Below are 27,033 nucleotides of genomic sequence, written 5' to 3' on the forward strand. Positions count from 1 at the left end.
CTTTATGGATATTTTACTGTATTTTATTTATGTATATGTATTTTTTATAATTATAATTATAATGATTTTACTTATACATACATATATTACTGCTATTTTATGTACCGTGGGACTCCCACTTCGACGACGGGGAATATTCAAGCATGTGAATCTATGAAAGACACCCCTAATACTGGAGAGCAAGCAGTACCTGTCCACACAAGTTAATGCTGCTACTGCTTCCAAACCCTGAGGATGCGGAGGAAGATCTTCAAATGGCTATTTATAAAATTCCCTCAGAGTCCCTATGCCTACAAATGTAAGTATTCATCCTGGCAAAATCAGAAACTGTACCACAGTGTGAGTGGATCAGAGTAAGTTACTATCCAAAGGGACCCACAAAGCCCAGCCACGTTAGGTCATATCAAAGATTTTATCAAAGGAATTATTATTCAGTAGCCATGAGGACCTTGAAACTCAGCAGATTAGAACCAACCAAGGCAACATCGGTTTGAATAGATATCAAGACCTATGGAGCTGTGTTTGGTGCTGGTTCTTCAACCCAAATCTGCCCAGCCCTATCCCTGACTTAGTATCAGCCATTTATGACAGGTCGCTGCCCGAGAGAGATATCCTCTTCCTCTACACCTTTAGATAAGGTTGTGCTGTCTGTGACTGGTCATCCTAGTTCTAGAACCATTTGAATGACCCCTCCACAACTTACTGTTCCTTATTATTTGAATGTCCAGTGCCTGTCAATCCAAAATCTTAACCACAACCTGAAAGTTTCACTATATGGGCTTTTAAATGTTACTCCCTCCCCTTAATTCTGGGACCTACTTTGGGGGTAAGCCCAACTCCAGAGGAACAATCTTTTTGAACTGTAACTGAGAAACCAATTTGGACTTTATCTGATTTTACCCCTAACCATCCACTGTTGTGGATACTAAGTACTGGACACCTGGTAGCTATTACCTGAATAAGAAGACATTACCTGAATAACAAGACATTTATCAACTGTGACAGTGACAGTGTCACTTTTGGCCTTGAGTTGGGATCCTAGTTTCTCTTTAGTGCTTGTAGGTCACTTTGGTTTTTTTTGTTTGCGATTTTGGACCCCTGTCTTATTTCGAAGAATTCTGCTCAAATCCATGGAATTGAAATGGTTAGCATCCCTATCTGTGTTAAATAAAGCTCAGAAAAAAGATTTTAGGAAGTCTGAAAACATCACCATATCATTTTCTCACAGGATAACTCAGGCCACAAAACCCAATGTTATTGGTAGTATAGCGCTTTATAGAATGAGTGCTTTAATGAGCTTATTTTGCGTTTGGTGGAGAGGGTACTCTGTCGCACCAGCAGCGGAGGACCCTCTCTCTATCTAAACTCCAAGCCCACCTTTCCGATTTAGAAGTGGGCAAACCTTAAGTATGTCGATGATGGAACCTACTACGGCTCCATAGCCAACATACTCCTCCAACAACCCTAAGGAGAACAGGCCATTGGCAGATGGCCATCTGATTGACCACCCAATTTAGAGTGGGCGATTATATGTCGTTTTTTGCTGGCCTTTACCTGGTGGTGAGATACAGTACAAAAATAATAATAATAATAATAATAATAACTCCCGCACCACGCGAGAAAACTCATGGCGTGGCAGTCAGTAGGTTTTCATTTATCAAAAATAAACTCTCGCTTTGGGAGTTTGTATTTGAAAATGAAAAACTTTGTAAAAGGTTGGCGCGCCGCCATTATGTCTGATGGAACCTTCTGTCAAGAACTTACAATTAGTTCTCGCTGCTGTTTAGAGTTATCTGTGGGGTTGGCGTACAACTCTAAATATCAGAGGCAGCGATCCTTTTGGATGGCAGAAGCAATGTTCCCTGCCATCCCGACAGAGTAGCCTTTACTCGCCATACTCAAAATCTTCCCCTAAATTTTCTGAAGGTGAATCTCAGAATCAGAATGTGCAACAGTCTTATCATTTCTAATTTTAAAAGTCTTATTTTCCTTCCTGTAAATAAAAGATATATATTTTTTTTAAACCTATAACCCTGAATGGACACTGCATTTATTGAGTGTAATTGCTCAGATGAAACAGGATTTGAATACATGAGTTAATGCAATCTGATATGCCACCCTTGTGTCCAAAGGGAATAACTTAGTTATACAACACAAGTGAAAACAGAGCTTGAGTCCAAGAGCCATGCATGGTTGAAGAAAGCAGCCGCATTGTATTCTGCCCAGTTGCCACGGACTTCTCCAGGACCCAGAAAAAAAAATCCCACTTTCCTATCAACACATATGAGGTCTGTAAAGACATATGGCATGCCCTCAGTGCTCTAAAACTCTCTCACTCTCACTCTCTCCCCAACTCTCCTATAGACCTATGTAAGAAACCTTAAAGGTATTCCCGTGTGCATATAAGAGGTTTTCACAATATCTGCAGGTACATATAAAAGCATCTGATTAGTTCTTCGGGATGGCCTATTTTTTGGTTCTGCACACACAAAGGATTCCTAGGAGTTCAGAGTTCTATCAAAACTATTGAGAGGTATCATCAGTACTGCTAACATATGAGATCTCATTGCTACTTTAGACAGATGTAAGGTCCCCCGCTCCATAGACCGGATCAGTGGAAGATGTAGTTTGTATCAGATCCCACAATTTCTTCCATGTTATCTAAGCAATGCAATGGTACTATTGCTTAGACAACATGCAATACTGCCCAGCTATCATTACTGACTTGCAAGTATGAGTCGAGTAATACATCATGTAAGGAGAAAAGAGAAGTGTTTGTACTCACAGGTCAAATATGAGATAATGGAATCCTTCTTCAGATATACTGTCATGGAGGCGAACTGAAAAGAAAGGAATGGAGAGTGAGGTCAGTTTATTTTGCAGGATTTTTTATCAACTCCACACTCGCAAACAACATGGCTCCACTTAAACGCCCAACTTCAGAAGCTTCTCCAACCCAAAAACTATAGTTCCTACCTCAAGACAACTCCATCCAGTTTGATCCCACCTCAGAACAACCTAGCTTCACCCAAACTCAGAACCAGCTTCACAAATCACAACACAAAACAACTTGGCTCTTAAACTTAAAATGCCCCGGCTGTGCGCCAAGGTAAAACCAACCATGTTCATCCTTCATCCTAACTCTACTTAACTACTCAATCACCTTTAGTGATCAAAATACCATGTAATATTCTCAAATAAAATGGTAGAGGTCCACCCCATCTTAAACTACTAAAATTCCATGGTGTGGTATCTGAATAGTGTTTTCAGAATATTTTGTCTTCAATATCTTCAGAATGTCATCCAACTGGAGTTAACAATAGAAAGTCTACACACACTGAGATGAAGTCTTTGTAGATTATATTTAAGACAAGATATGTAAGTCACACAGTATTTCTCAATACAATATTCTGACATACAACCGCCCCAAACAAAAACAAATCTGACTAGCCCCACCTAAATTCAAAACTACCTGGCTAAAACCAAATGCAAAAGCACATGATCCTAACCTCAAAGCAAGCCTACCTGACCTTGGTTCAACTTCACCTCCAAACCACCTGATCCCACCTATAGTTCCCACCTGGCTAGCATTTTACTGGCCTGTCAGTATTTTCAAGCTAGAATAGGCAATACAAATGGGGAAATTGTCAAAATCCACTATTTTTCTCATCGGAAATATTACACTTAACCCAACTAATGCAACACAAAAGCACATTAAAAGTATCCTGGTGCCGTCTAAAGTACTCATACATGTTTCCTGATGCAAACTGAGGCTGAATTGCAGTGTTCCAATGGAATACAGAGGATTTTATAATAACGTAAGTAGCATCTCCTAGCCAATCCAGAGCTTTAAAATATATACAAGCGAATGTGTTTTATGAGAAAGTTGATGAGCCCAGTCCCACCTCAATTCAAAATCACCCATCTTCGCTCCAACTCGAAATTTACTCAGCTTCACAACCAACTCAAAAACATCCATTCTGCCTACAACTTAACATTACCCTCATCCCCAGCACAAATGGTTAGGGGTGCACCCCAACTGCACATTAACAGGTCTCGCCCCTATTTTGAGACCCCCAGTTCTAACCCCAAAGTAAACCATATATCTTTGTACCCCAAAAATATTACTCTTCACCTTTTTTAAAACAAGCATTTGCAATGCAATAGGTCTCGCATTAGGAAAGTTTGAGCTATTGGTATTGTAAATGACAAATGTATTTGTGTGTTGGGTTTGAAAATAGCAAAATTAATAGTTATGTCATTGACAATGCCAATAGTTGTAACTTTCGCAAATGTGACACCTGTAGCATTTGCAATGCAATATGTGTTGTATTTACGTGACTTAGATGTATTGATATTACAAATAACAAAGGCTTTTAATTTTTTTAATAATTAATACTTAAATCAGTTATTGTAATATATAATGGCATTAGCTTAAACTTTTGTAAATAACTTTTGTGAAGATTATGTTCATTGTATTTTATTGTGACGAAAATCCAAGAACAGAAGTGAAATATTAACATCTTTTTGTGACATTTTTAATAAAGCTTGAAACATTAAGAGCACATATTTGAACCAGCTGTTGTTGAATGGTTGCACAGATTGATGCTGTGGCGTTCAGTGATGCTTTGGTAGCGCATAGTGATGTTGTGGTGCCCCTGAGTGATGCTGTGGTGGTGCGGAGTGATGCTGTAGTGATGCGATAGATGGGTAGATAGAGGGAGGGTGATAGATAGATAGAGGGAGGGTGATAGATAGAGGGAGGGTGATAGGGCCATAGAGTGAGGGCCATAGAGTGAGGGCCATAGAGTGAGGGCCATAGAGTGAGGGCCATAGATAGATAGTGTAATTATGTGGTGTGTAATTATGTGGCACTGAGTGGTATTTGGAGTGTATGTTGCATTGAGTGCAGTGTAATTATGGTGCATATAATTATGTGGCACTGAGTGGTATTGTGTGGAGTGTATGTTGCATTGTAATTATGTAGCATACAATTATGTGGCACTTAGTGGTATTGTGTGGAGTGTGTGTTGCATTCAATAGAGTGTCATTGTGTGGTGTGTAATTATGTGGCACTGAGTGGCATTGTTTGGAGTGTATGTTGCATTGAGTGCAGTGTAATTATGGTGCATATAATTATGTGGCACTGAGTGGTATTGTGTGGAGTGTGTGTTGCATTCAGTAGAGTGCAATTATGTGGCATGAAATTATGTGGCACTGAGTGGAATTTCGAGTGTATGTTGCATTGAGTGCAGTGTAATTATGGGGTGTGTAATTATGTGGCACTGAGTGGTATTTGGAGTGTAAGTGCGTCGAGCGCAGTGTAATTATGTAGCGTATAATTATGTGGCACTGAGTGGAATTGTGTGGAGTGTGTGTTGCATTCAGTAGAGTAATTACGTGGCGTGTAATTATGTGGCTCTGAGTGGTATTTGGAGTGTATGTTGCATTGAGTGCAGTGTAATTATGTGGCGTGTAATTATGTGGCACTGAGTGGTATTTGGAGTGTATGTTGCGTTGAGCGCAGTGTAATTTCTCATTGACAATTTGGTGTACTTGAAGAGAGATGGGAGAGGAGAGGGGAGAGAAGGGAGAGAGATGGGAGAGGAGAGGGGAGAGAAGGGAGAGAGATGGGAGAGGAGAGGGGAGAGAGATGGGAGAGGAGAGGGGAGAGGAGTGAGAGGAGAGGAGTGAAGGGAGAGTGAGGAGAGAGGAGAGAGATGGGAGAGTCAGGAGAGAGGGCAGAGAGGGGAGAGTGAAAGAGGGGAGAGTAAGGAGAGAGAGGAAGGAGTGGGGTGAGAGGGGTGAGAGAGGTGAGAGAGGTGAGAGGGGTGAGAGGGGGGGAGGGGTGAGAGGGGGAGAGGGGTGAGGGGGGGAGAGGGGTGAGGGGGGGAGGGGTGAGAGGAGGGGGGGTGAGAGGGGGGAGGGGTGAGAGGGGGAGGGGGGAGGGGAGAGCGGGGAGAGGAGAGAGAGTAGAGAGGAGAGGAAGGAGAGAGAGGAAGGGGAGGAGATGAGAGGGGAGAGTGGGGGTAGAGAGGAGAGGGTAGAGAGGAGAGGGTAGCGGGGAGAGAGGGGGGAGGGAGGAGAGGGGGGAGGGGAGAGCAGGGAGAGGAGAGAGGGTAGAGAGGAGAGGAAGGAGAGAGAGGAAGGGGAGGAGATGAGAGGGGAGAGTGGGGAGAGTGGGGGTAGAGAGGAGAGGGCAGAGAGGAGAGGAGAGAGGGGAGAGAGGGGAAAGATGGGGAGAGGGGGGAGAGGAGGGGAGAGGGGGAGAGGGGGGAGAGGGGAGAGAGGGGGGAGTGAGGAGAGGGGAGAGAGAGGAGAGGGGAGAGTGAGGAGAGGGGAGAGTAAGGAGAGGGGAGAGTAAGGAGAGGGGAGAGTAAGGAGAGGGGAGAGTAAGGAGAGGGGAGAGTAAGGAGAGAGAGGAAGGAGAGGAGAAGAGAGGGGAGAGTGGTGAGAGGGGAGAGTGGTGAGAGGGGAGAGTGGTGAGAGAGTTGAGCGGGGTGAGAGGGGTGAGAGGGTAGTGGGGAGAGCGGGGAGAGGAGAGAGGGTAGAGGAGAGGGGAGAGTGAGGAGAGGGAGGAGAAGAGAGGGGAAAGTGGTGAGAGTGGGGAGAGTGAGGGGAGAGAGGAGAGGGGAGAGTGGTGAGAGGGGAGAGGGGAGAGTGGTGAGAGGGGAGAGTGGTGAGAGGCATTGAGACGTCTTCCCGTTTAAATTTCACTTGATTGGTTCTAAGAGGAATTTGCATCATATGTTTGAAGGGCAACAATTGTAACTGAAAAGTTGTTGCCATGGGGTGAATTTTAGGTAGTCTAGATTTTACAGTCAACAACTTTAAGCAGGCTGGGACTTCTACCGTTAAATGTACTTACAAGCACATGTAACAGTTCTACCATTTTGTTGGCTGAAATACCAGAACTCACTGAAAATCGCGCCTAATAGGAAGAGGCGCGTTAACACATAAAATACACTGTGGTGTTTGTTGTTGTGCTGAAACAGTTTCACCTTCTACATGGAGGCAGATAGAAGTTCAAGTGAAGTATGCTTTGGTTCGAGCCACAGATTTGCAGTTTATGCAAATTATTCTTTAACTACACCGACTCGTGATTTACACAAAAACTGTGATATTGCAATTAAAGGTGTTATGCATCAGGGTTTCAAATAGTAGCTTTGGACTGAAACATATTTTTTGTAACTATTCTCTGTGTGAAAGGAAAACAAGTAATGTAGGATAAGCAACAATGAAGAAAAAAGGGATTCTGACATGGAATAATGAGTGAAGCACGTCCATTTCCTTCCCTTTGATCTGGGAGGTACAAAAGGTACCTCTGACAAAAGCCCGGCTAATCTGTGGAAAAGTGAGAAAACGTTTGGGAGGATGTACCTGAAATAATGACACAGAGTAACAGCTTGCTGAATAGAAAGCACATGCCTGTGTGTGTGTGTGCGTGTGAACTGCCATATGTGTTAGTTAAATAAACTGCTCGCGAAATTTAAGTGGGAATCTCAACATTTAATGCATGATCAAGCATGTAAGCGGTAAATATAGATCTGTAAACAGAGGGCAAGAGAACTCAACATAACACTCAACAAGCTTTGGCAAAGCAGGCAAGTCTTGCCTTTCAATGGCATTAGAGCGGCTGCTGTAAGGGGGTGGGGGTGAGAGGGAGGAGCTGAGACTGGCACAGAGCAGCTGAGCAGTGTGACGCATTAACTTATGCTGAGCCTGCAGTGAAGGAGGAGGAGACGAAGAGAGAGATACAAAACAAATAGACACAAACTTGGTGAAGTGGGAAACACGGAAAGGCGTGAGGTGACTACGTCAATAACGAGCTAGTCAGAGAGAAGCATCATCTATTTATAATAAGATGAACAGAGGTGCAAATACGGAGAGTGATATAAAATCAGAGACAAGCTTTGGCAAAGTAGGCAAGTCTTCCATGCGCTGTGCTGAAAGTGAAACAAGCTCTTGGCATTGCTGTGGCGGGGTGGGGGCGGGCCGGGAGCGCATTACTTTGAAGTCTGATGCCGAGGCACAGACAAATGGTGGTGTGCGAGCGGCTTCTTTTCAAGTCTGATGAGGGGGGGGGGGGGGGGCGGAGCAAATGGTGAGCGCGCGCCCGGTGCACATGCACTGGCCATAATCGGCATTCCAAAGCCCTCTTGGCAGCCTTTCCTGAAATGAAATGAAATGAAAATTGATTTGTAGAGCGCATGGCTGCCCTAGAGCGTCCCAGCGCTAAAAGAAACACAAAGCTACCAACAGCGTGCACCAAAAAGTCAGACGTCAAGAGGGAATAAGTGGGTTTTCAGGGCTTTCCGAAATTTCCCCAGACTAGGTTCCTTCCGAATCGCAACTGGGAGGGCATTCCACAGCTGACCGGCATTAACGGAAAACCGGCGGCCACCAGACCGTGCCCTCTTCGATCTCGGGATTGTCACCAGATTGCCATGGTCGGACCGAAGGGAGCGCAACGACTTGTAAGGGCGGATCAAGTCCCTCAGGATAGGGGGGCCGATGCCCTGAAGTGATCTGAACACAATGCAGAGGGACTTGAACTTCACTCTTGCTCGGATCGGCAGCCAGTGAAGGGCCTTAAGGGCAGGTTTGGCAGAAGATCTTTTTGCCGATCCGGTGAGCAGCCTGGCAGCCGCATTCTGGACTCTTTGGAGCGTATTGAGGGTTGACTCTGGGGCCGCCAGGAATAGGGCGTTGCTATAATCTAGCCTAGATAGAATAAGCCCCTGCACCAGAAGTTTCCTGGAGTTGGGCGGGAGTAGCGGAAGAATTTTCCACACTGATCGGAGCAGGCCATAACAGGTCCCTGCAACCCTTTTGCCTGTGTTCCCATTGACAGCTCCGGCTCAAACCAGACCCCCAGGCTTTTTATTGCATCCGTAGGGGAGGGGGGGGGGGCCACATGGTTTTTGGGAGAGAGGTGACCAAGTTGCCCAGGAGCATCAGCTTCGTCTTGGTGCCATTAAGTTTTAGTCGGGAGCCTGACATCCAGGACATAATGCCGGATTAACAGGAGGCAAACTTTTCACCATGACTTTCTGAGAGAGACAGCGAGACGACCAGTTGTGTGTCGTCTGCGTAGGTCACTATTTTCACCCCGAAGGGTGAAACCACCTCCTCCAGTGGGGCCATGTAAACGTTAAAAAGCGTAGGGCTCAAAGATGAGCCCTGCGGGACTCCACACTGAAGGGGGATAGGCTCAGATCTAGTGTTGCCTTCGCAGACCTGATAGACCCGCCCGCTCAGATATGAGGTGAGCCACGTCCCTCACTCTCATCTCAGCCAGACGTTGAATCAGGATACGATGGTACACAGTATCGAATGCAGCGCTTAGATCCAGGAGGACCACAGCCGCGGATCCTCCTGAATCTAAGATGCATCTGGCCTCCTCCACCATGGCGATTAGGGCCAAGTCAGTTCCCTGCCCGGGACGAAAGCCCGTTTGAGACCGTCGCAGCAGGTCATTGGACTCAAGGTAAAGTGATAGCTGCCGGTTGACGCATTTCTCAGCGATCTTGCTGAGGCACGGCAGTAAAGAGATGGGACGAAAGTTTGACAGGTCCGCGGGATCGAGGCCTGGTTTTTTTAATAGCGCCTTTACCATCGCCTGCTTCCAGCTAGGTGGTACTACGCCCTGGTTGAAAGAGGCATTTAACAGGGCCGTTGCGGGGGCGGCAATGGTGTCAGTAAACCGCTTGAGGACATGGATAGGCATGGGATCAAGGGGAGAGCCGCTCTTAAGGGCGGACAGCTCGGCACAGAAAACCTCCCTCGAGATAGGTGTGAAGCTGTCCAACACTACCCTGTCTGGAGCGGTGTCTGGCTCAACTTTATCCAGCCTGGGGGCACTCTGGGGAAGACTGGCTAGAATGTTATGAATCTTGGTGTCAAAGTAATGGGCCAGTTGGTTACATTTGTCTTTGCTCCCATCTTGTGATACAGGTGGAGTGGGGACTTTAAGCAGCTCCTTAACAATCTTATACGTCTCCCTCGAGGAATTAGAAGAGGTTTTTATTCTTTCCTCGAGGAAGGCAGCTTTAGTCAGATTGCGAGCCGCCTTATAGGATCTCATAGCTTCGCGGTAATCTGATCTGGTGTTAGACGCCCAGTTCTTACGCCATTCTCGCTCGAGTTTTTTGCACTTTTTCCTCATCATCCTCAGTTCAGGCGTGTACCAGGAGGACTTAAGGCCACCGTTCTTTTTATTCACCATTTTCATGGGCAGAACGGCATCTAAGGCAGAGCATATCCAGCTATGGAGGTTAACATCTTTCCTGGAGCCCCTAAATAATTCTCGCCGAAGCAATGCACAAGCGCATTGGCTCAGCGAGACCTAAAAACACACATCATTCCTACAATTCACTTTATTTTCCTCATCCCGATTCAACAGCAACCAGACAATACCAAATTCAAACCACCAGGCACGATTCCAACTTAAAAATACATGGTCCACCCCCAATTATAAACTACCCTGTCTTAATTTAACTCAAACATATTTAGTGCCGAGCAAAAACAGGTCAGCTGCCACCATCCCCAACATCCAACTCTTCACTGCTCAAATAGACCTGTCCCACCTCTACTCAAAAGCAAGTAGCCTCAACACAACTCTTAACCTTTAGGCCGTAGCTAGATTAATTCCCATCCCATCCCCATTAAAACCACCCAGTCCATTCTAATCTAGATCTACATGTAAACACACTAGTTGAGACTCGCAGCTCTCCACTACAATTCACACCTCCTTGGAGACTCGAGTCATGGCACCCAAAATCAAAAACGATCAGCTTCATCCCAGCTCAACACCACCTAAGTAAAATGCACTCATCCTCGCCGCCAATGAAACATTTTTTGCCACGCACCACCTCAAATATCACCCCAAACCCCTTTCTAATTCCAACCCACGCAGCCTCACCCGAAATGCTAATAGACCCACCACCACAACTGAAACCCACATGCTCATGCCAATTTAAAATCATTATCTGTAACTCCATTTCAAAATTACTAGCCCCAGTCTGGCTTAAGTGAACCGGGTCCTGCCAGGATTTAAACGCCACGCTGAAATGGACCACTTACTTTACAAGCGGAAACACGGATCCATTTCTCAACACTGACTGTAACCACTTAATCCATGTCAGTAATGCAGTCCTTGTTTACATTTCACGTCTTACTTAATCTTGTATTTCCTATGGCTGTTTGTTTTTCCAGATGTTGTGCTTCTGCAGTTTGTTTTGTTCAAACAATATACGACTCTTGTGCAAACTGAGGCGCCTCAGACGTCTGCGTGAGTTCAGGTTGTAGGCGGATTAAGTGGCACGCTTGAGCGCGCGGAAGTTCAAGGCAGTGAGTGTTTCTCACAATGCTTAGTGTCAGTGGGTGATGAAGGTGGCCTTACTGCCCGTTCATCTAATCCTTGAGTTCTCTGCTGCTCACACAGAGTGATGGTCACCTCTGTGCCAACTTTGATTGTCGGAAAACGCGTGAATAAAGTCCACAGGTGTCAAAATATGGACAGCACAAAAGAAAAAGAAAAAAAGCAGCGCTAACAAATTGGTCGATTGTATATGGGAGAACTGTGAAATGGAGATGAAAGCAAGTACCTGCAGAAGGAGAGAGTGAGAACACGTGCTGAAGAGGAAGGAGATGACGCGTGAGATATGCAAATAGAGGATTCCTGAAATATGTAGGGAGGAAAACAATCACCCAAATCAAATTAATTACATTTGCAACACCGATGCATCCCATTTCTGATTTGCAGTACCCTTTGTATTTCACTACGGAGTCCTATATGTAGCTCCGCTAGCAATGATTAATTACGTAAGGAACCAGGGCCTTTTTTTCTCCAACATCAGACTTAGGGGGCCTAGATATCAACAGTGCAGCAGGTGCAGTGGCACCAGTACCCCAGTGTGTGTGGGGCCTACTAAACTGAAACTATTGCAGCTTTTACCACCAAACATGGGGACTTGTGCATAGATTCATCAAGCGAAATTGCAATCGCAATAGCTGTTTCGCAATTTCCGCTCCCTCCCGCAATTCATGAAGTTAAAAACCACCAAATAGCGAATTCGCAAACATAAATCCGCAAAATCAATGTGGAACCCCATTAGCGATTCTGTAACAGCGAATCTCCACCTATTCTGCAAATTATTTTGTGAATTCGCAAATAATTCGCAAATACAATTCATCAAAAATCGCAAATTGCGAAAAACACGAAAATTGCTAAATGCGAGTCGCAAATTAAGGAGAAGTCAAACCAGGTGGTAACCATGAGGTTCATTAGGGAAAAAAAAATTAAACAAGGAACAGGCGCATGATGAAACAAACACACTTAAGGAGACAGATTAGGAGCATGAGGAAATTCACAATGCCAGGTCTCTACATCGTGGCAAGGCGGCTGAGGCTCCAGGCTGCAGCACGGAACCAACGCAGGATCCAGGAGAGTATATTCTGGCTGCGGATAACACTCCTGGGCCAGACTGAAGAGGAGATCTACTCCAAATACAGGCTGAATGGGGCAATGATAACGAAGCTCATCAGAGACCTTGACCCCTTGATGCAGCACCCAACAAGGAGGACCAATGCCGTGCCCACCCATGTCCAGGTCCTGTGCTGCCTGCACCTCCTCCTCCGGAATCTTCCAGGGGTTAGTTGCAGTTTCAGGGGGGGATCTCCCAGAGCACACTGTCACGCTGCCTACAGAGTTTCCTGGAAGCCATGCTGACCCGATACACCACTTCATAACCTTCCCAATCACCCAACAGGACTTAAATCAAACAAAGCTTGACTTCTATAACACCGCGCAATTCCCCCATGTAATTAGCTGCATTGACTGTATCCACATCCACATCTGCCCACCCGCTGAGACAGAATACATGTACCGGAACCGCAGGTCCTACCACTCACTCAACATCCAGATGGTCTGCAATGCAAAGACAATCATCACCGACATAGTGGCCCAATACCCGAGGGAGCACGCATGATTCTTTCATATTCAGGCACAGTGGCATACACACCCGCTTGGCCAGGGGTGACTAGGTAAGTACACATGCCCACATACAGTACGTCAAGACCATGTAGTTGCGCATGACAGGCACTGACCCTCTGCTCCTATCCTTCAGGTGACAGCGCCTACAGCCTCCGTGAGTACCTCCGCACCCCATACCTCAACCCTGCCTCACCACAGGAACGGCGTTACAATGCTGCGCACATTCACACTAGAAATGTCATTGAACAGACATTTGGGATGTTAAAGAGCCGATTCTGCATCCTACATAAGACAGGTGGGGCCCTCAAATACCAGCCTGAGGTCTGCTGCTGCATCGTGGCCGTGTGTGCCATACTCCACAATATTGCTATCAAGCGGAAGATACCTGTGGAGATCTCTGGCAGTGAGTCGGAGGGGGACAACCGCCCACCTGCACATGTGCATCATGCACGCGGGGAGAAACCTGCTGAAGGACACAGGCGCCGCAACAACATCACAATGGATTATTTCTAGTGCACCCATACCCCTCACACAACACTGCACTCATGCATGCCAAATGAAATAATGACATGAGTAGGATTTGCGTTTGAAATAAATTCTTATAATTATGTGAACAAGATCTTTCATTTACTTTTTTTGTTCAAAAAACCTGAACTGTATTACGTCATACAGCCCCATGATTGCGAAGTAGGCATGCTTGGTACATCAGCATGGCAATGCTGCTAATGTTCAGTCAATCATTGGCGCCTCCGGCCGGACGCACCCTGTCACCTCTCCACATCCACCTCGCCAGTATCGGGCTGTGATGCTGCACTGGGCCTGGTACTGCGGCGTCGTTCTGGTACCACCGGCAGGGACAGGCTGCTCAGACTGGATGTGCCCTCACTGGCATCATCACCCCCCCCACCTCCCTTGCATGGCCATGGCCACACACCTGCTGGTTTTGGACAGCGGTTGTGACCTGTTCCAACGCTCTAGCAACATCCTGGCAGCATTGTACCATTTGTATTTGCATTGCCAGGGACCGGCGTGACAGCTGGGATGTTGCATTCCCGATCAGGTGGTTTGACCTGGTATATACTGATAGCCGGGTCAGCAGCTGGCGGTGGCGGCTGATGTCCTGCTGCGACACCATGAATTGGCTGTTCTCCCTCACTGCAGCCGTTAACTCCAGCACGCTCTCGGTGAGCTGGTTCACATTGCGCGCAGTCTTGTATAGCTGCAGCTGCATGGCTGCCATGTGCTGTGCCGACTTTTGGTGGACAGCTAGCATCCGGCGTTCGACACCAAGCCCTGGATCTTGGGCATGTTGCCCCCTGTCAGCTCGTGTTGCCACGTTGCACTGCTGCCTCAACCGGCCGCTTGACTGCGACCGCACAGTGGCTGTGCGCCGTGTCTGACTCCTGGGTGGTGGTGTAGCCTGTTCCACTGCCATGCGTGACACATGGGGTCGTTGCACTCCTCCAGTGGCTGCAGGGGTGGCCCTGTCCGCATGGGGAGGTGGTGGTACTGGTGCAGGTGTGTGTGACGGTCCAGGTCGTGGGGCATGATGGCTCTCCTCCTCCGTCTCCTTTGGGGTCTCCTCAATTTGGAGTGCCTCGCTGTCTGTGCTCTGTGATTCTGCAGCACCTGTGCTGTAAATGGGTGCATGATTAATGATATGAATCTTGCACATGGGATGTTGCAGCATGCATGCAGACTTGCATTCCCTGACTAGCTTTAGGGATATGTTTCACTTGACAGGTCTGGCTGTGTGTGGCTTTCAGGGAACTATTGTCGCACTACAAGTCCCACAATGCAATATGGCGTTGTGATGTGCACGGCCTGCATTACTGGGGTTATCAAATGGGCATGGGCATTGTTAGGGGACGGGGTCGCAGTTGCATGGATCTTACCTTGGGATTGTTGTGTGGGTCGGGAGGTGTCAAGCTGAGTGACCCCCACGCAGGCTGCTGGGTTGATGGTATCCTCAACAAGGTCCTCGAGTGGAGTGTTGTCCACAACTGTGGGGTCTCCTCCTCCCGTGGCATGTTGCTCCCCCAGCCTCTCTGCTATGCGCTCTTTGGCACGGCATCGGAGGTCATACCACCTCTTCTACAGCTCATCAATTAAGCGCTGGGTCACTCCTACAGAGTTTACCTTCGCCCTGATGCGCTGCCAAATGCGCCTTTTGTCTGCTTCAGGCACCTTCCTGGATTGCTTCCCAAAAATCCTATCAAGGTCCCTGCTGACTCCCCGGATCAGGAACTCCAGCTCTGAAAATTTTATTTTTATTTTCCTGCCAGTTGCACTGCTTCCTGCTGCATCCTGGGACATTCTGGAGTTGGATGTATGTCCTGTTGTGGGGCTGCAGGGTGTGTCTGATAGAGCTCAGTGATGTGCCTCTTCCTCTGTCCAGCTCTGTGTTCAGAATGAGTGAGGGAACTGCCTACTTCCTGGTTGTGATGTCATCATTGTGCTCTAAATGCAACTTCCCGTTTATGCGATCTCGCAATTTGCAAGATCGCAATTTGTGATTTCGAACTTGAAATTTCAACATGGGAAACAGGAGATTCAGCGATTTTTGAGCGATTTATCGAAATTCGCATTCGGCGATTGCGACAAACTGCGAATTGCATTTTTGGAACGCTTTTTTTGATGCATCCTATTCTGCGAATTCTAATTTGCGATTCGGTATTTTTCGCAAATAAAAATTCGCACAATCTGGGCTTGATGCATCTGGGAGTTGAAGTACTATTTTGCAAGAGTATGTTAGGGCCCACTTTTGCGAGCCACTAAACAGACTTTGACCCAGATCAACAGAGAGAGTGGGAGAGAGAGCGAGAGATGGGAAGGAGAATAATAGGAAATAAGTGAAAATGAACAAGAAAGGGATGAAAAGAAACCTGCAAGAGTGAGATTAAGAGACAGGAAGGTGTAGACCAGAGCCATATCCTCCTTACGTCCCCAGATGCCGTTCTGGAGCACTTTACCCCTAACCGTACAAGGACGAATATCGCTATCAAAAATGGTGATGTTACCCCCCCTTCCTATATTCCTCCCATAACCTCCAGGTGCACCTCCCGAGGGCTACCTTTCGTACCCTGCATGCAATGCTGGGTTCCTTCATACGGAACAAGGGAAGGAGACGAGTGGCACTGTGGAAATTACAATTGCCATTGACAAAAGAGGCTTAGGTGCGCCCAATTTTGATAATTATCTGGCTGCTCAGTTGCAGTGGCCGGCGGGATGGCCGCTGATGGAGGAGTTTGTCTCACCGTCCGCGGCTCAGGAGCAGGCTGTAGTGGGTAGCATGCTACTTCCTTGTTCCGGTTTACTGATCCAACAGGCGGATGGCACTCCAGATGTGGCTGGCATGCTAGACATAGGGCTCCTGGGGCTCACTGTTTACGAGGGGGGTCAGGGGAGAAATCGGTCTATGCCACTCTTGGAGCCTGGAAGCGACTTGTGCTGAGGGGTGGAGGGGGTAGATTTTTGGATAATTTCCCATTCCAGAATGAAATAATAATGTGAAGGTATGACTAATGTTAATGAAATAACGATAATGGACTAGTCGAATTGTGTCGACACAGTATGGATCTTCCCGATGTGCCAGGATGTTTGTTAAGGTTATTGTTCTAACCATATTATACTGAACTGATCTGACCGCTCCATGTCGAATGTAATTATCAAGAAATGTGTAATACATGATAGTACTTTGAATACAGCTATCTTTAAACATATACTGTACTGGAAAGTGGATAAAAAAATTGGTTAAAAAAACAAATTAAAAAAAGGCAGGAAGTGTAGGGTGGAGAGAGAAGCCCGCAGTGGAAGCATAACTATATATCAGTTGGTGCTTGGTAACCCGGGGGCTTCTAACAAAAAACTCGGGGCCTATATAATGTGACTTTTGCCCGGGCTGCAACGACCCTTACCCGGGCTGCAACGACCCTTGCTATTTCAGTTCATGCACCACATAGGGCTTTGCAAACACCAGATTCCTTGTCTTCCCAACACCGTGAAACCCCATTTCTGGGACCAAGGAAAAGCTCTGCTAATGCTCCTGCTTCCTGACCTTCAGTGCCTCTGCTATTCCAGCACTCGTACCCCATTCAGCTGTCGGAGCAACCCGCCTGCTCTGCCTCACTGCTGCCATTAAAGCACCAGAAAGAACCCAGACACAGACGCGCCAAAACAGAACTCCCCGGTACTTATAGGGTACTGAGGACGCTCACCAGCTCTGAGAAATATACTTGAAGAGCTGCCCAGCTTTGCTAAGATTCTGACAACACTGCCCAGCTCTGATAAGGTACTGAGGAGATTGTTTGGCACTGAATGCAGTGAGCGAGCTACCCAGCACTTAGCAATGTACTTCGATATCTGTCCATCACTTACATCGTATTAAGGAAGTTGCTATGTACAATGTATGAAAAGAGCTGTGCGGCACTGAGCAATGTCCATCCATTCACCCTCAAAGTACTGGTGAAGCAGCCAGCTACTCTCATTGCAGTAGGTGAAGGCAGGGCCGGCTTTAGCGCTGGTGGCGCCCGGTGCGACAATCATTTTTGGCGTCCCCACCCCATGACCGCCTCCTCAGATCCTCTCACTACCACCGTGCCCCTTATGAGCATCACTCTGTTCTGCTTCCTATGCTATGAAAATCCAAGATTAACTATGAACCCCAGAAAAAGGGAAAGCAACTCAGGAGCCCCAGAACTAGAGTATCCCAAGTAATTTCACTCATGATCTACCAGAGAAGATTATCAAATGAGAGGTCACAAGAGAACCAAACAGCTTAAGCACTTATCCCAGTGTGAACTAGTATCCAACCCTCTAAAGAGCCAATTCACCAAAAGGGTAAACAAAGGACGCTAGGTGCCATTGCTTCTCTTATCAGCTCACAGTACTTTGGGGCCTGCATGAGTTTAGTGGCCCTGCACATGCTGTCATTGGAGGTACAAAGGCCTCCAAATTATCATAAAGAAAGGCCTGACAGCCATTGACAAGCGTTGGCAAAAAAGAGGTGCTGGCCATGTGGCACTTTGAGGGCTAGTATGTGAAGAATAACATGGTGTACCTATGGAAAAGGTACCTCTGTCTGGGGTGGGTCATGTACCCTGGAGGGGTTGCTACTCCCAGCAGAGTTGAGATACAGAGTGCCCCATCTGAACTTGGTAAAAGAAAGTTCTGTGCTTCTTAACCACCTTTGTAGAGGCTGCCTTTTACAGTGTCAGGCATTACGAAGTACAAAGCTAATGCTCAAACAGAAGTAACACTTGACATTCTGAGATCAAGATACTCTTATGGAATTTGAAATCCTCACCCCTAGACTCTAGATCCACCACCAACTGCTAGTGAATCTAGTAGTGATACCTACCTGGTTAGATAAGCAATTGGTCATGCTGACAACTCTTTTAGACTTTTGCAGATGATGTTGGACAAACCATGGGATTTTTTGCCCTGCTGCAACTCATTACTAAATCTTCAAAAGATGAATAGTGGGGAAGGATATTCACCTGACGCTATGAAGATGCTCTTGCCACAATAGCCGATATAAGCGCTTTCAGTTGTTAGTTTGATGTTAAACGTTTTCAAGTATAACTTAAAGCTTGATCTGTTCCTTTGTTTGAAACTGTGTCATGCAATCAGCTCACATCATCCTCATTACTGCGTATAGCATTGCCTTGAAATAAAAAAATAAACAAAAGTAGGTGTAGTGATGCTTGCATCATACTTCATTGTTATAGTAAGTGACCTAGTAATGTTCCATCCAGAATTGCTGCATGTCAGTATTAGAATGTAGTCATGTCATAGTGAATGTTTTAGAGTGTATGTGCAGTCCAGAGTCCTCCTTCAAGCTGGCAGCACCTTATTTTCTCTGTACAACTTTATCTGGAAATAAAAGAAGAATTATCCAAATTCCTTGCGTGATGTATCACTACAAATTTGGCGACGAGGGAAACTACTAATTTTATGAAGATTTTGCTGATCCTGTGACCCTGCTTCGTAATCCTGCTTCAATGTGATTCTTTCCGTCTTTCTAACCGGTCAAGAAAACCCCGTTTTTGAAGAAAATCTCTTCGTTGTTCATCAAACCTGCTACAAGACTTTGCGGTAAGATCGTAAGTTAAGCCTCAACAAAAGGAAAGAAAATAGTGATCTTTACTCCTAACGAGTAACCATACCAGCGCTGTGCATCTTTTGATTCGTGCCGTTTGACCAACTGCTGTTGCATCTTGACTTGGTCTTCAGCGAGTTCAAACGTCGCGGCACCTTTCTCTCCGAAGCTCCGTCACTGCTCACTACGTCAGCAAACATTGCAGTGTATTGTGGGTACGACCCCACGCAAGGTCACGCCGGCGGCCATTTTAAATCGCTTTTCAAGTGTTTATTTACATTTTCACCGCAATTCAGTCAGCTTTGGGTCCGGACACTGGCAAATCTTCTGGTATTTACGTTTTATCTTAATTTTCACTGTATTTAATTACAATTACGAACTTTACGTACAGGTTACTTAATTTAAGGTGCTGCCTGCAATTAATTTGTTTTTAATTGGACAATAACAATTACAAATATAATATATATATTGTCTTTCATCATTCAGTATGCCTGATACTAACAGTGCTACAACTTCTACTGAAAAACCTTTACATGGTTTAAACTTAAATGCTCCAAGAGAATTTTTAGTTGTTCCAGGTGATCCTCCTGTTGCTTGGTTGGATTGGAAAGAATATTTTTTGAACTATGTTGCAAACATGGAAGATGTAAGTGGATCTTTCACTCCTGAAAGAAAAAAAAGGATTTTATTATTAGGTCTTGGTCCTGAAGGATTGAGAATCTTCAATCAATTAGACAAAACTGATAGATCTGGAGGTGACATTGATGTTTTCAATTCAGCGCTATTGGATATTGATGATTATTTCTCTCCATGTGTTTGCATTGCTGTCACCAGACATTCTTTTTTCCAACGTAAGCAAGAAAAATCCGAATCAGTAGAGGACTACGTTTCAGCACTTAGAAAATTAGCTATTAAGTGCAAATTTGCTCAACTCCATGATGACCTTATTCGTGATCAAATTGTCATGCATACCAAAACTAAAACCATTCAAAATAAGTTATGGGTTGAAGGTGATGGAACTTTGAAAGAAATTATTGCTATGGTCAAAAAAGCAGAACTTTCAGAGCGTTGTGCAAAAGCTTCTCTTTCCAGTGAGAAAAAGGAACCTGATATGGTAAACAAAATTTCTGAAGGGAAATCCTTTGTTAAAACTAACAAAGACTACAGACCTGGCAATTCTAAAAAGGAGAACTTTGACTATAAGAAAACTTCTGAACCAGCGTGTTATAGATGTGGTAGTCACTCTCACCTTGCCCATTATCCTAAGTGTCCAGCCAAAAACACTAAATGCTTGAACTGTGGGGTTATGGGGCATTTTGCTAAAGCGTGTAAGAGGAAAGTATTTAAAAATTCCAAAAGTAAAATTGCATGCATTCAAGAGGTAGCACAGGATTGCACCTCATCGTCCGATGAAGAAGTATTACTTGTGCAAAATGTTGTGAAAAAAAAAGTAGTGTTGAATATTTCTGATATTGATTCCAGTAAACCGTTATGTCAGGTATCGTTAGGTGGAGTCATGACACAACTAGCTGCAGACTCTGGATCACCATATACTATTGTGAATAAGAGTGTTTGGGATCAGAAGTTTGTTAACCAAATTGGTAATTGGTTGGAACCTTCGGATATTTCACCTGTAAGCTATACTGACAATACAATTGTGATTTTAGGGTTCAGGCTTTTAATTTTCAAGTTCAAAGGAATGCATGCCACTTGCAAACTGTATGTTTCCAAAGAGGGCCCTTCGGTTTTGGGTTGGAGGGACCAAAAAAGTCTACATATAATTCTAGATCCTAACAGTAAGGAACAAGTCTTGGTTTCATGTATAAGTGAAGACACCAAAAAATGGGTCATTAATGAGTTTCCTTCTGTTTTTACTGGTAATATTGGTAAACTAAAAGGTTTTACACACCAAATTAGACTCAAAGATAATGCAGTCCCAAAAATCCACAAAGCTAGGAACATTCCTATGATTATCAAGGATGAAGTCAAAGCTGAGTTAGATAAATTGTTGAACTCTAATATTATTGAGACTGTAGAAGCAGCTGAATGGGTTTCGCCATTGGTCGTCGCACGCAAGGCCAATGGCAAAGCCCGTTTGTGTGTGGATTTGAGGTATCTGAACAGTCAAATTTTGGTTGACCAATATCCACTTCCACGCATTGATGAAATGTTGTCTTTGACCAAAGATGCAAAGGTATTTTCTACTCTAGACCTATCGGCAGCTTATCATCAAGTTGTTCTTGATCCTGAAAGCAGACACTTGACATCTTTTGCTACCCCATTTGGATGCTTTAGATTTAAAAGAATGCCATTTGGCTTAGCATCTGCGGCAGCAGTATTTCAGAGATTAATGACAAACTTGTTTGGACATGTAAAAGGGGTAATTTTCTTCCAAGATGATATCCTAATCATGGGGAAAGATAAAGATCACCATGACAATCTCTTAAGAAAAGTTCTTAGTATCCTAGCTGATAATGGTTTAGTTGGGGAACTCAGTAAATGTAAATTTTCGCAAAATTCCGTTACTTATTTAGGTCATGAGATCTGTGATGGAGGCATAAAACCTAAAACGAAGCTGGTGGAAGCTATTGTAAACTCTCCTGAACCTAAGTCAAAGGACGAACTCAGATCATTTCTGGGTTTAGCCGAGTTTTACTCTAAGTTTGTCAATCAATTTTCACAGAAAACGTTTCACATGCGTGTTCTCTTGAAGAACAAATCACCTTTTGTTTGGGATGAGAAATGTAAAGCTGCCTTCAAGGAAATCAAATATGCAATAGTTAATGCACCAATGTTACAAGGTTTTGATCCTTCTGCTATAACGTATTTGACCACTGACGCTAGCGGTGTTGGTTTAGGTTGTGTTCTCTCACAAATTTCTGAACAGGGTGTTGAAGTCGTTATTGCTTTTGCTTCACGCTCTTTGTCACCTTGTGAAGAGAAATACTCTGTAATTGAGCGCGAAACTCTGGCTGTGGTATGGTCTATGGAACATTTTCGTAAATTTATTTGGGGCAAACAATTCATATTACGTTCAGACCACAAACCCCATACCAAACTTCTCACTACTGAGGGTTTGTACAGAGCTTCAGCCAGGATTGCTCGCTTATCCATGAGACTTCAAGATTTTATGTACACCATGCAATACGTACCCGGTGCTAAAAATGTAGTTGCGGATTTTTTAAGTAGGTTACCCTTACCCATGAAGGAAATTGATGAAAACTCGTGGAATGATTTCTGTGTTGCTGGAATATTTTCTGATCCGCATGGGTTATCAAAAGATGAGTGGAATTTAGCATCTGTCAAGGATGGAGTACTGGATACAATCAAGGAAAAAATCAATCTAGGTTGGTTTGTTTTAGCAAAATCTGACACTCAACTTAAGCCCTTTTGGGAGATTAAGGATGAACTTAGTGTGGATGGTGATTTCCTATGTCGTGGTGACAAACTTATACCACCATCTGGTGTACGTCAAAAAATTATTTCATTAGGACATGAGGGACATCCGGGTATATCCAGAACTAAAAGAGTAATAAAAGCTTTGTACTGGTGGCCTGGTATCGATTTGGAGATAGAAAGATCTGTACGTGATTGTGTGCAATGTGAATGTTCTGATAAGAGCCAAAAAACCCTCAATCCTCCTATGTCCTCACTTAAGTGTCCCAAATTACCATGGGAGGAGTTAGCTTTAGATATTATGGGACCCATCATATGGCAAGACGAGTCCATCAAATTTATTCTAGTAGTAGTAGATCTATTTTCCAGATGGATTGAATTGAAAGTGGTTGACAAAATAAGCACTGACACAGTCATAGCATTTTTAGATGAATGTTTCATCAGAGAAGGTCTACCTGCGTCCATTCTGACGGATAATGGTGTTCAGTTTAAGTCTGATACCATGAAGGTCTTTATGGAATCTGTAGGAAAGATTGGAGGACTCGAGGAGTTGAGTAAAGTAGGAGTTTATTAGAAACACGTCTTCATAAGTGCTGTGCCAGGTTCATAATGCCACAGTTCTAAACAGCAGATGACAGCTAGCACATTCAAAGGATGCAGCCCAAGGCATGTGCACAACAGCCAGAGACAGCCACGAGATGTCACAGGCGGAGCCATGTGCCATCTCGTGTGCCATCTCGTGGTCACAGATAATAACAGTATATAACACACCTCCCTTCCTGTAAATAAAAAAAACAACAAAAAAAAAACAAATCTATACAGTAGTAAAATCTTAATACATGGCAAAATTCAAGTAGGAAAGAAAGAAAAGAAAAAAAAACAACCTATACAATCCTAAAATTTTAATTCATGACAAAATCCTTGTATCTCTCGGGGAGACGGTGAGGCCTAGGACATTTTTTTGAAACCACAGAGGAAGGAAAGGTCCTTACAACCTCAGGATTTTCATTCTCACTTGAAAGGCAACTTGAAGAAGTTCCCACGTTACCGGATTCAAAGTCAAGAAAAACATTGCTGTCATCCCTTGACACAACAGCACCACACGGCACACCTTGACCTTTAAATACAGAAACTCTGTTCAAGTTCCAAACACTCCCATCCTCAATCCTGACAGCATGCTTGAAGACTTCAATAACTTCCATGGGACGGGACCAAATCTGACCCCCTTTCGGAACACCTTCCTTCCTTTTGATACGGACAAGATCTCCAACTGATATGATATGTTTGCTAACAGATCCCTGCCTTGCTCCCATCCTTTCCTTCATCTTATCCTTATATGCGCTGACTCTATCTCGAACCAACTCATAATCTACTCTCGAGGAGAGACCATTCTCACCCAAACTTTTCCTCAACCACCAAGGAGTTAAACGAGTACTGGGTTTCCGACCCCTTAAAAGTTCAAATGGGCTAACTAAAGTGACAGAGTTAGGAGATGTCCTATAAGACAATAACATAGATTGAAGGGCATTACGCCAATTTAATTGACCTTTAACAGAAAGTTGGATCGCCTCCTTCACAACTCTGTTGAATCTTTCAACCTGGCCATTGGCTTCAGGGTGGAACACAGCAATTTTATTGTGCAAAATCCCACACTTGGTGATAAAACTTTGAAAGTCCTTACTAGTAAACTGTGGACCATTGTCCGTCACTATTTCTTCTGGGATTCCTTCCCTGCAAAAAACATCATCCAAAAACTCCACTACGTTTCTAGTTGTAATCTCTTTAACCATCTTTACCTCTGGCCATTTTGAGAAGTAATCTATCAAGACCATCCCAAATCTCTCACGCTCAGGTAGGACAGAGAATGGACCAATGAAATCAAGCCCTAATTTCTGCCAAGGACCAAGAGGATATTCTACAGGACAAGGTTCAGGACGTAAAGGAACAGCAGACTTATCACTGTTGGCACATTCTGGACACTTTTGGACATAGTGTTCAACACAACCATCCACTCCTGGCCACCAAAAGAAATCTTTCACACGTCTCCTGGTGAAGGAAATTCCTAAGTGCCCCTCATGGGCAATACTAATAATGGTATTTCTTAAAGCAAAAGGAGGAATGAATTTATCACCTCGCATCAGAACCCCATTTTCAACAGCTAACTCGTCTTGAACTTTGGCATAACTCATCATGTCACCTGAAAACTTCCTTTGTTCAGGCCATCCTTGCAGAATGTAATTCTTAACTTGATTCAATTCAACACAATTCTCCATTTCTTTTGCCCAGGACTCTTTACTCAAATCAAACTTCTCCCCAAACACCAACATGATGTCTTGCGAAGTGAACGCAACCTCACATTCGTCATTGTCAGATGGAAGATCGCAGGGAGTGTGCAACCTAGACATACAATCAGCATGAATGTTAGTTTTCCCCTTTACATACACCATCTCAAAATGAAAAGACTGTAGCCTAGATGCCAACCTGGCTAAGCGAGCTGATAAAGTTCGACCTCCACCTGGTGCCATCATGTAAATAAGAGGCTTATGGTCCGTCTTGATAGTAAATTTTGTTCCCCACAAAAATGTTTTAAAATGTTCGGCTGCCCAAACTGACGCCAATAACTCTCTCTCAATAACTGAATAGTGTTTTTCAGCATCCCTCAAAGCCCTTGAAGCATAAGCGATTATCCATTCTTTTCCACAGTCATTCTGCATGAGCACGGCTCCTAACCCTGTGCTACTTGCATCTACCATGATGGTACATTTTTTCCCAATAACAAAAGGTTTTAAACACGGTGCATTCACAACAAACGCTTTAAGATTCTGAAATGCCTCCGTCATAACATCAGACCATAAAAATCTCGCATTCTTCTTTAGAAGTGGTCTAAAAGAATCAACTTTGGAAGAAAAATTAGGAATGAATTTGGCATAGAATTCTATTAATCCTAAAAAAGCTACCAATTGTTCTTTTGAAACAGGCACCGGAGCTTTAATGATGCTCTCTACGTGTTTTTGCTTAGGTCTGATCCCAGAACCACTTATGGAATGTCCCAAATATTCAACTTCTCTTTCTCTTATTTTACACTTATCAAGGCGAAGAGTAAGACCTTTGGAAGACAAAGCGGAAATGACATTCCTTAAATTAATATCATGCTCTTCCACATTTTTCCCAAATACAAGAATATCGTCTTGAAAGGCGATTGCTCCTGTCAACCCTTCAAGTGTCTCTTTCATCAGTCTTTGGAAGACAGAAGCGGCACTAGCCAATCCAAAAGGCATGCGTTTGTATCTAAAGAGGCCTTCTGGCGTTATAAAGGCCGTCAAATTTTTTGAATCATCATCTAGAACGACTTGATGATAGGCGCTTGCCAAGTCTATGCATGAGAAAATCACAGCACCTCCCAATGTTGAAACCATCTCATGCAGATTTGGCAAGGGATGAGCATCCACCCAAATAGAGTTATTTAAACTGCGAAGGTCAACACAGAGTCTCAATTCGCCGTTGGATTTAACCGAAATAACGATCGGGGAAACCCACGGGGAGGACTCAATGGGCTCAATGATATCCTTGTCACACAAATCTTTGAGAAGAACCTTAAGTTTATCTCTGTACGTAAGAGGGACATTCCTGACTCTGTGCCGAACAGGAACAACACCATCATTGAGTTTAATAGTGTGTTTAAAACCCAAAAACTGACCGAGTTTTCCACTGAACACATGAGGAAACTCAGACTTCAGATTATCAACCATGAGATTACGATCTGGATCATTGGTGTTAGTAACAGAGTAAACAGGGGGATTAGCTCTAGGGTCTATTTTAATACCCAATTGATCTTGGTGTGGCCATCCTAACAGAGGTTGCCCAGACTTAGCGACATATATTTTACCATATGTGGATTCCCCAGAAAAGGTGATTTTCCCCCAAAAATAACCTACCAATTCAATCCTGTGTCCGGTGTAACCCCCTGGAGAAATGTCAGACTCAAGTAAAATCTTGTTGGGCCAATTTTTTTTTACCACATCTAAACCCAATAATGTATACCATGCACAGGTGTCCACAAAAATGTTAATTACTTTCCCCTCTATAATCACATCACAGGATGGAAACTTACTTACACCTTCACTACCACAAATATTAATGACCGTATTGATATCATTTTCATTAGAATCATAGTCATCAAAATCTTGAACAATGTTAACTTTTTTCGTGGTAGACTTACAAAACTTTGTTAAATGCCCTTTCTTATTGCATTTCACACACATCTTATCAAGGGCAGGACAAACTTTAGAGTTTGCTAAATGGTTTGAACTACCACATCTGAAGCAAATCCACTGAGTGTTGCTCTTCTTATCACTTTTAGTGTACTTAAATCTTGAGTCACTCTTACTACTAGCAAAATCACTTCTAGAAGAAAATGGTTTCCTAAATTTCTCTCCTTCTTTGGAAACGCTAAAAACATCTCCCTTTTCATTTCCTCTTATCTCCTTTACGAATTTCTCGGAATGTTCAATTGACCTAGCAATGTCAATGGCTGCATTTA

The 27,033-nt window shown here is 44.3% G+C and overlaps 1 protein-coding gene and 1 pseudogene across 1 annotated transcript in view; both read right to left on the reverse strand.

Annotated features, from left to right (window-relative positions):
- The window catches only part of LOC147679844 (calcium/calmodulin-dependent protein kinase type II subunit beta-like), an 820,445-nt gene that overhangs the window by 423,257 nt on the left and 370,155 nt on the right, over positions 1-27,033 (reverse strand). Inside the window, exon 4 of the mRNA XM_086942481.1 lies at positions 2,786-2,840. Within this exon, the coding sequence (XP_086798607.1) occupies positions 2,786-2,840 (55 nt within the window). The remainder of the gene's footprint in view (positions 1-2,785; positions 2,841-27,033) is intronic.
- On the reverse strand, positions 13,735-14,672 carry LOC147679845 (uncharacterized; annotated as a pseudogene).

The sequence above is a fragment of the Lissotriton vulgaris genome, chromosome 11, assembly GCF_964263255.1.
Source record: "Lissotriton vulgaris chromosome 11, aLisVul1.2, whole genome shotgun sequence".
Lineage (NCBI taxonomy): Eukaryota > Metazoa > Chordata > Amphibia > Caudata > Salamandridae > Lissotriton > Lissotriton vulgaris.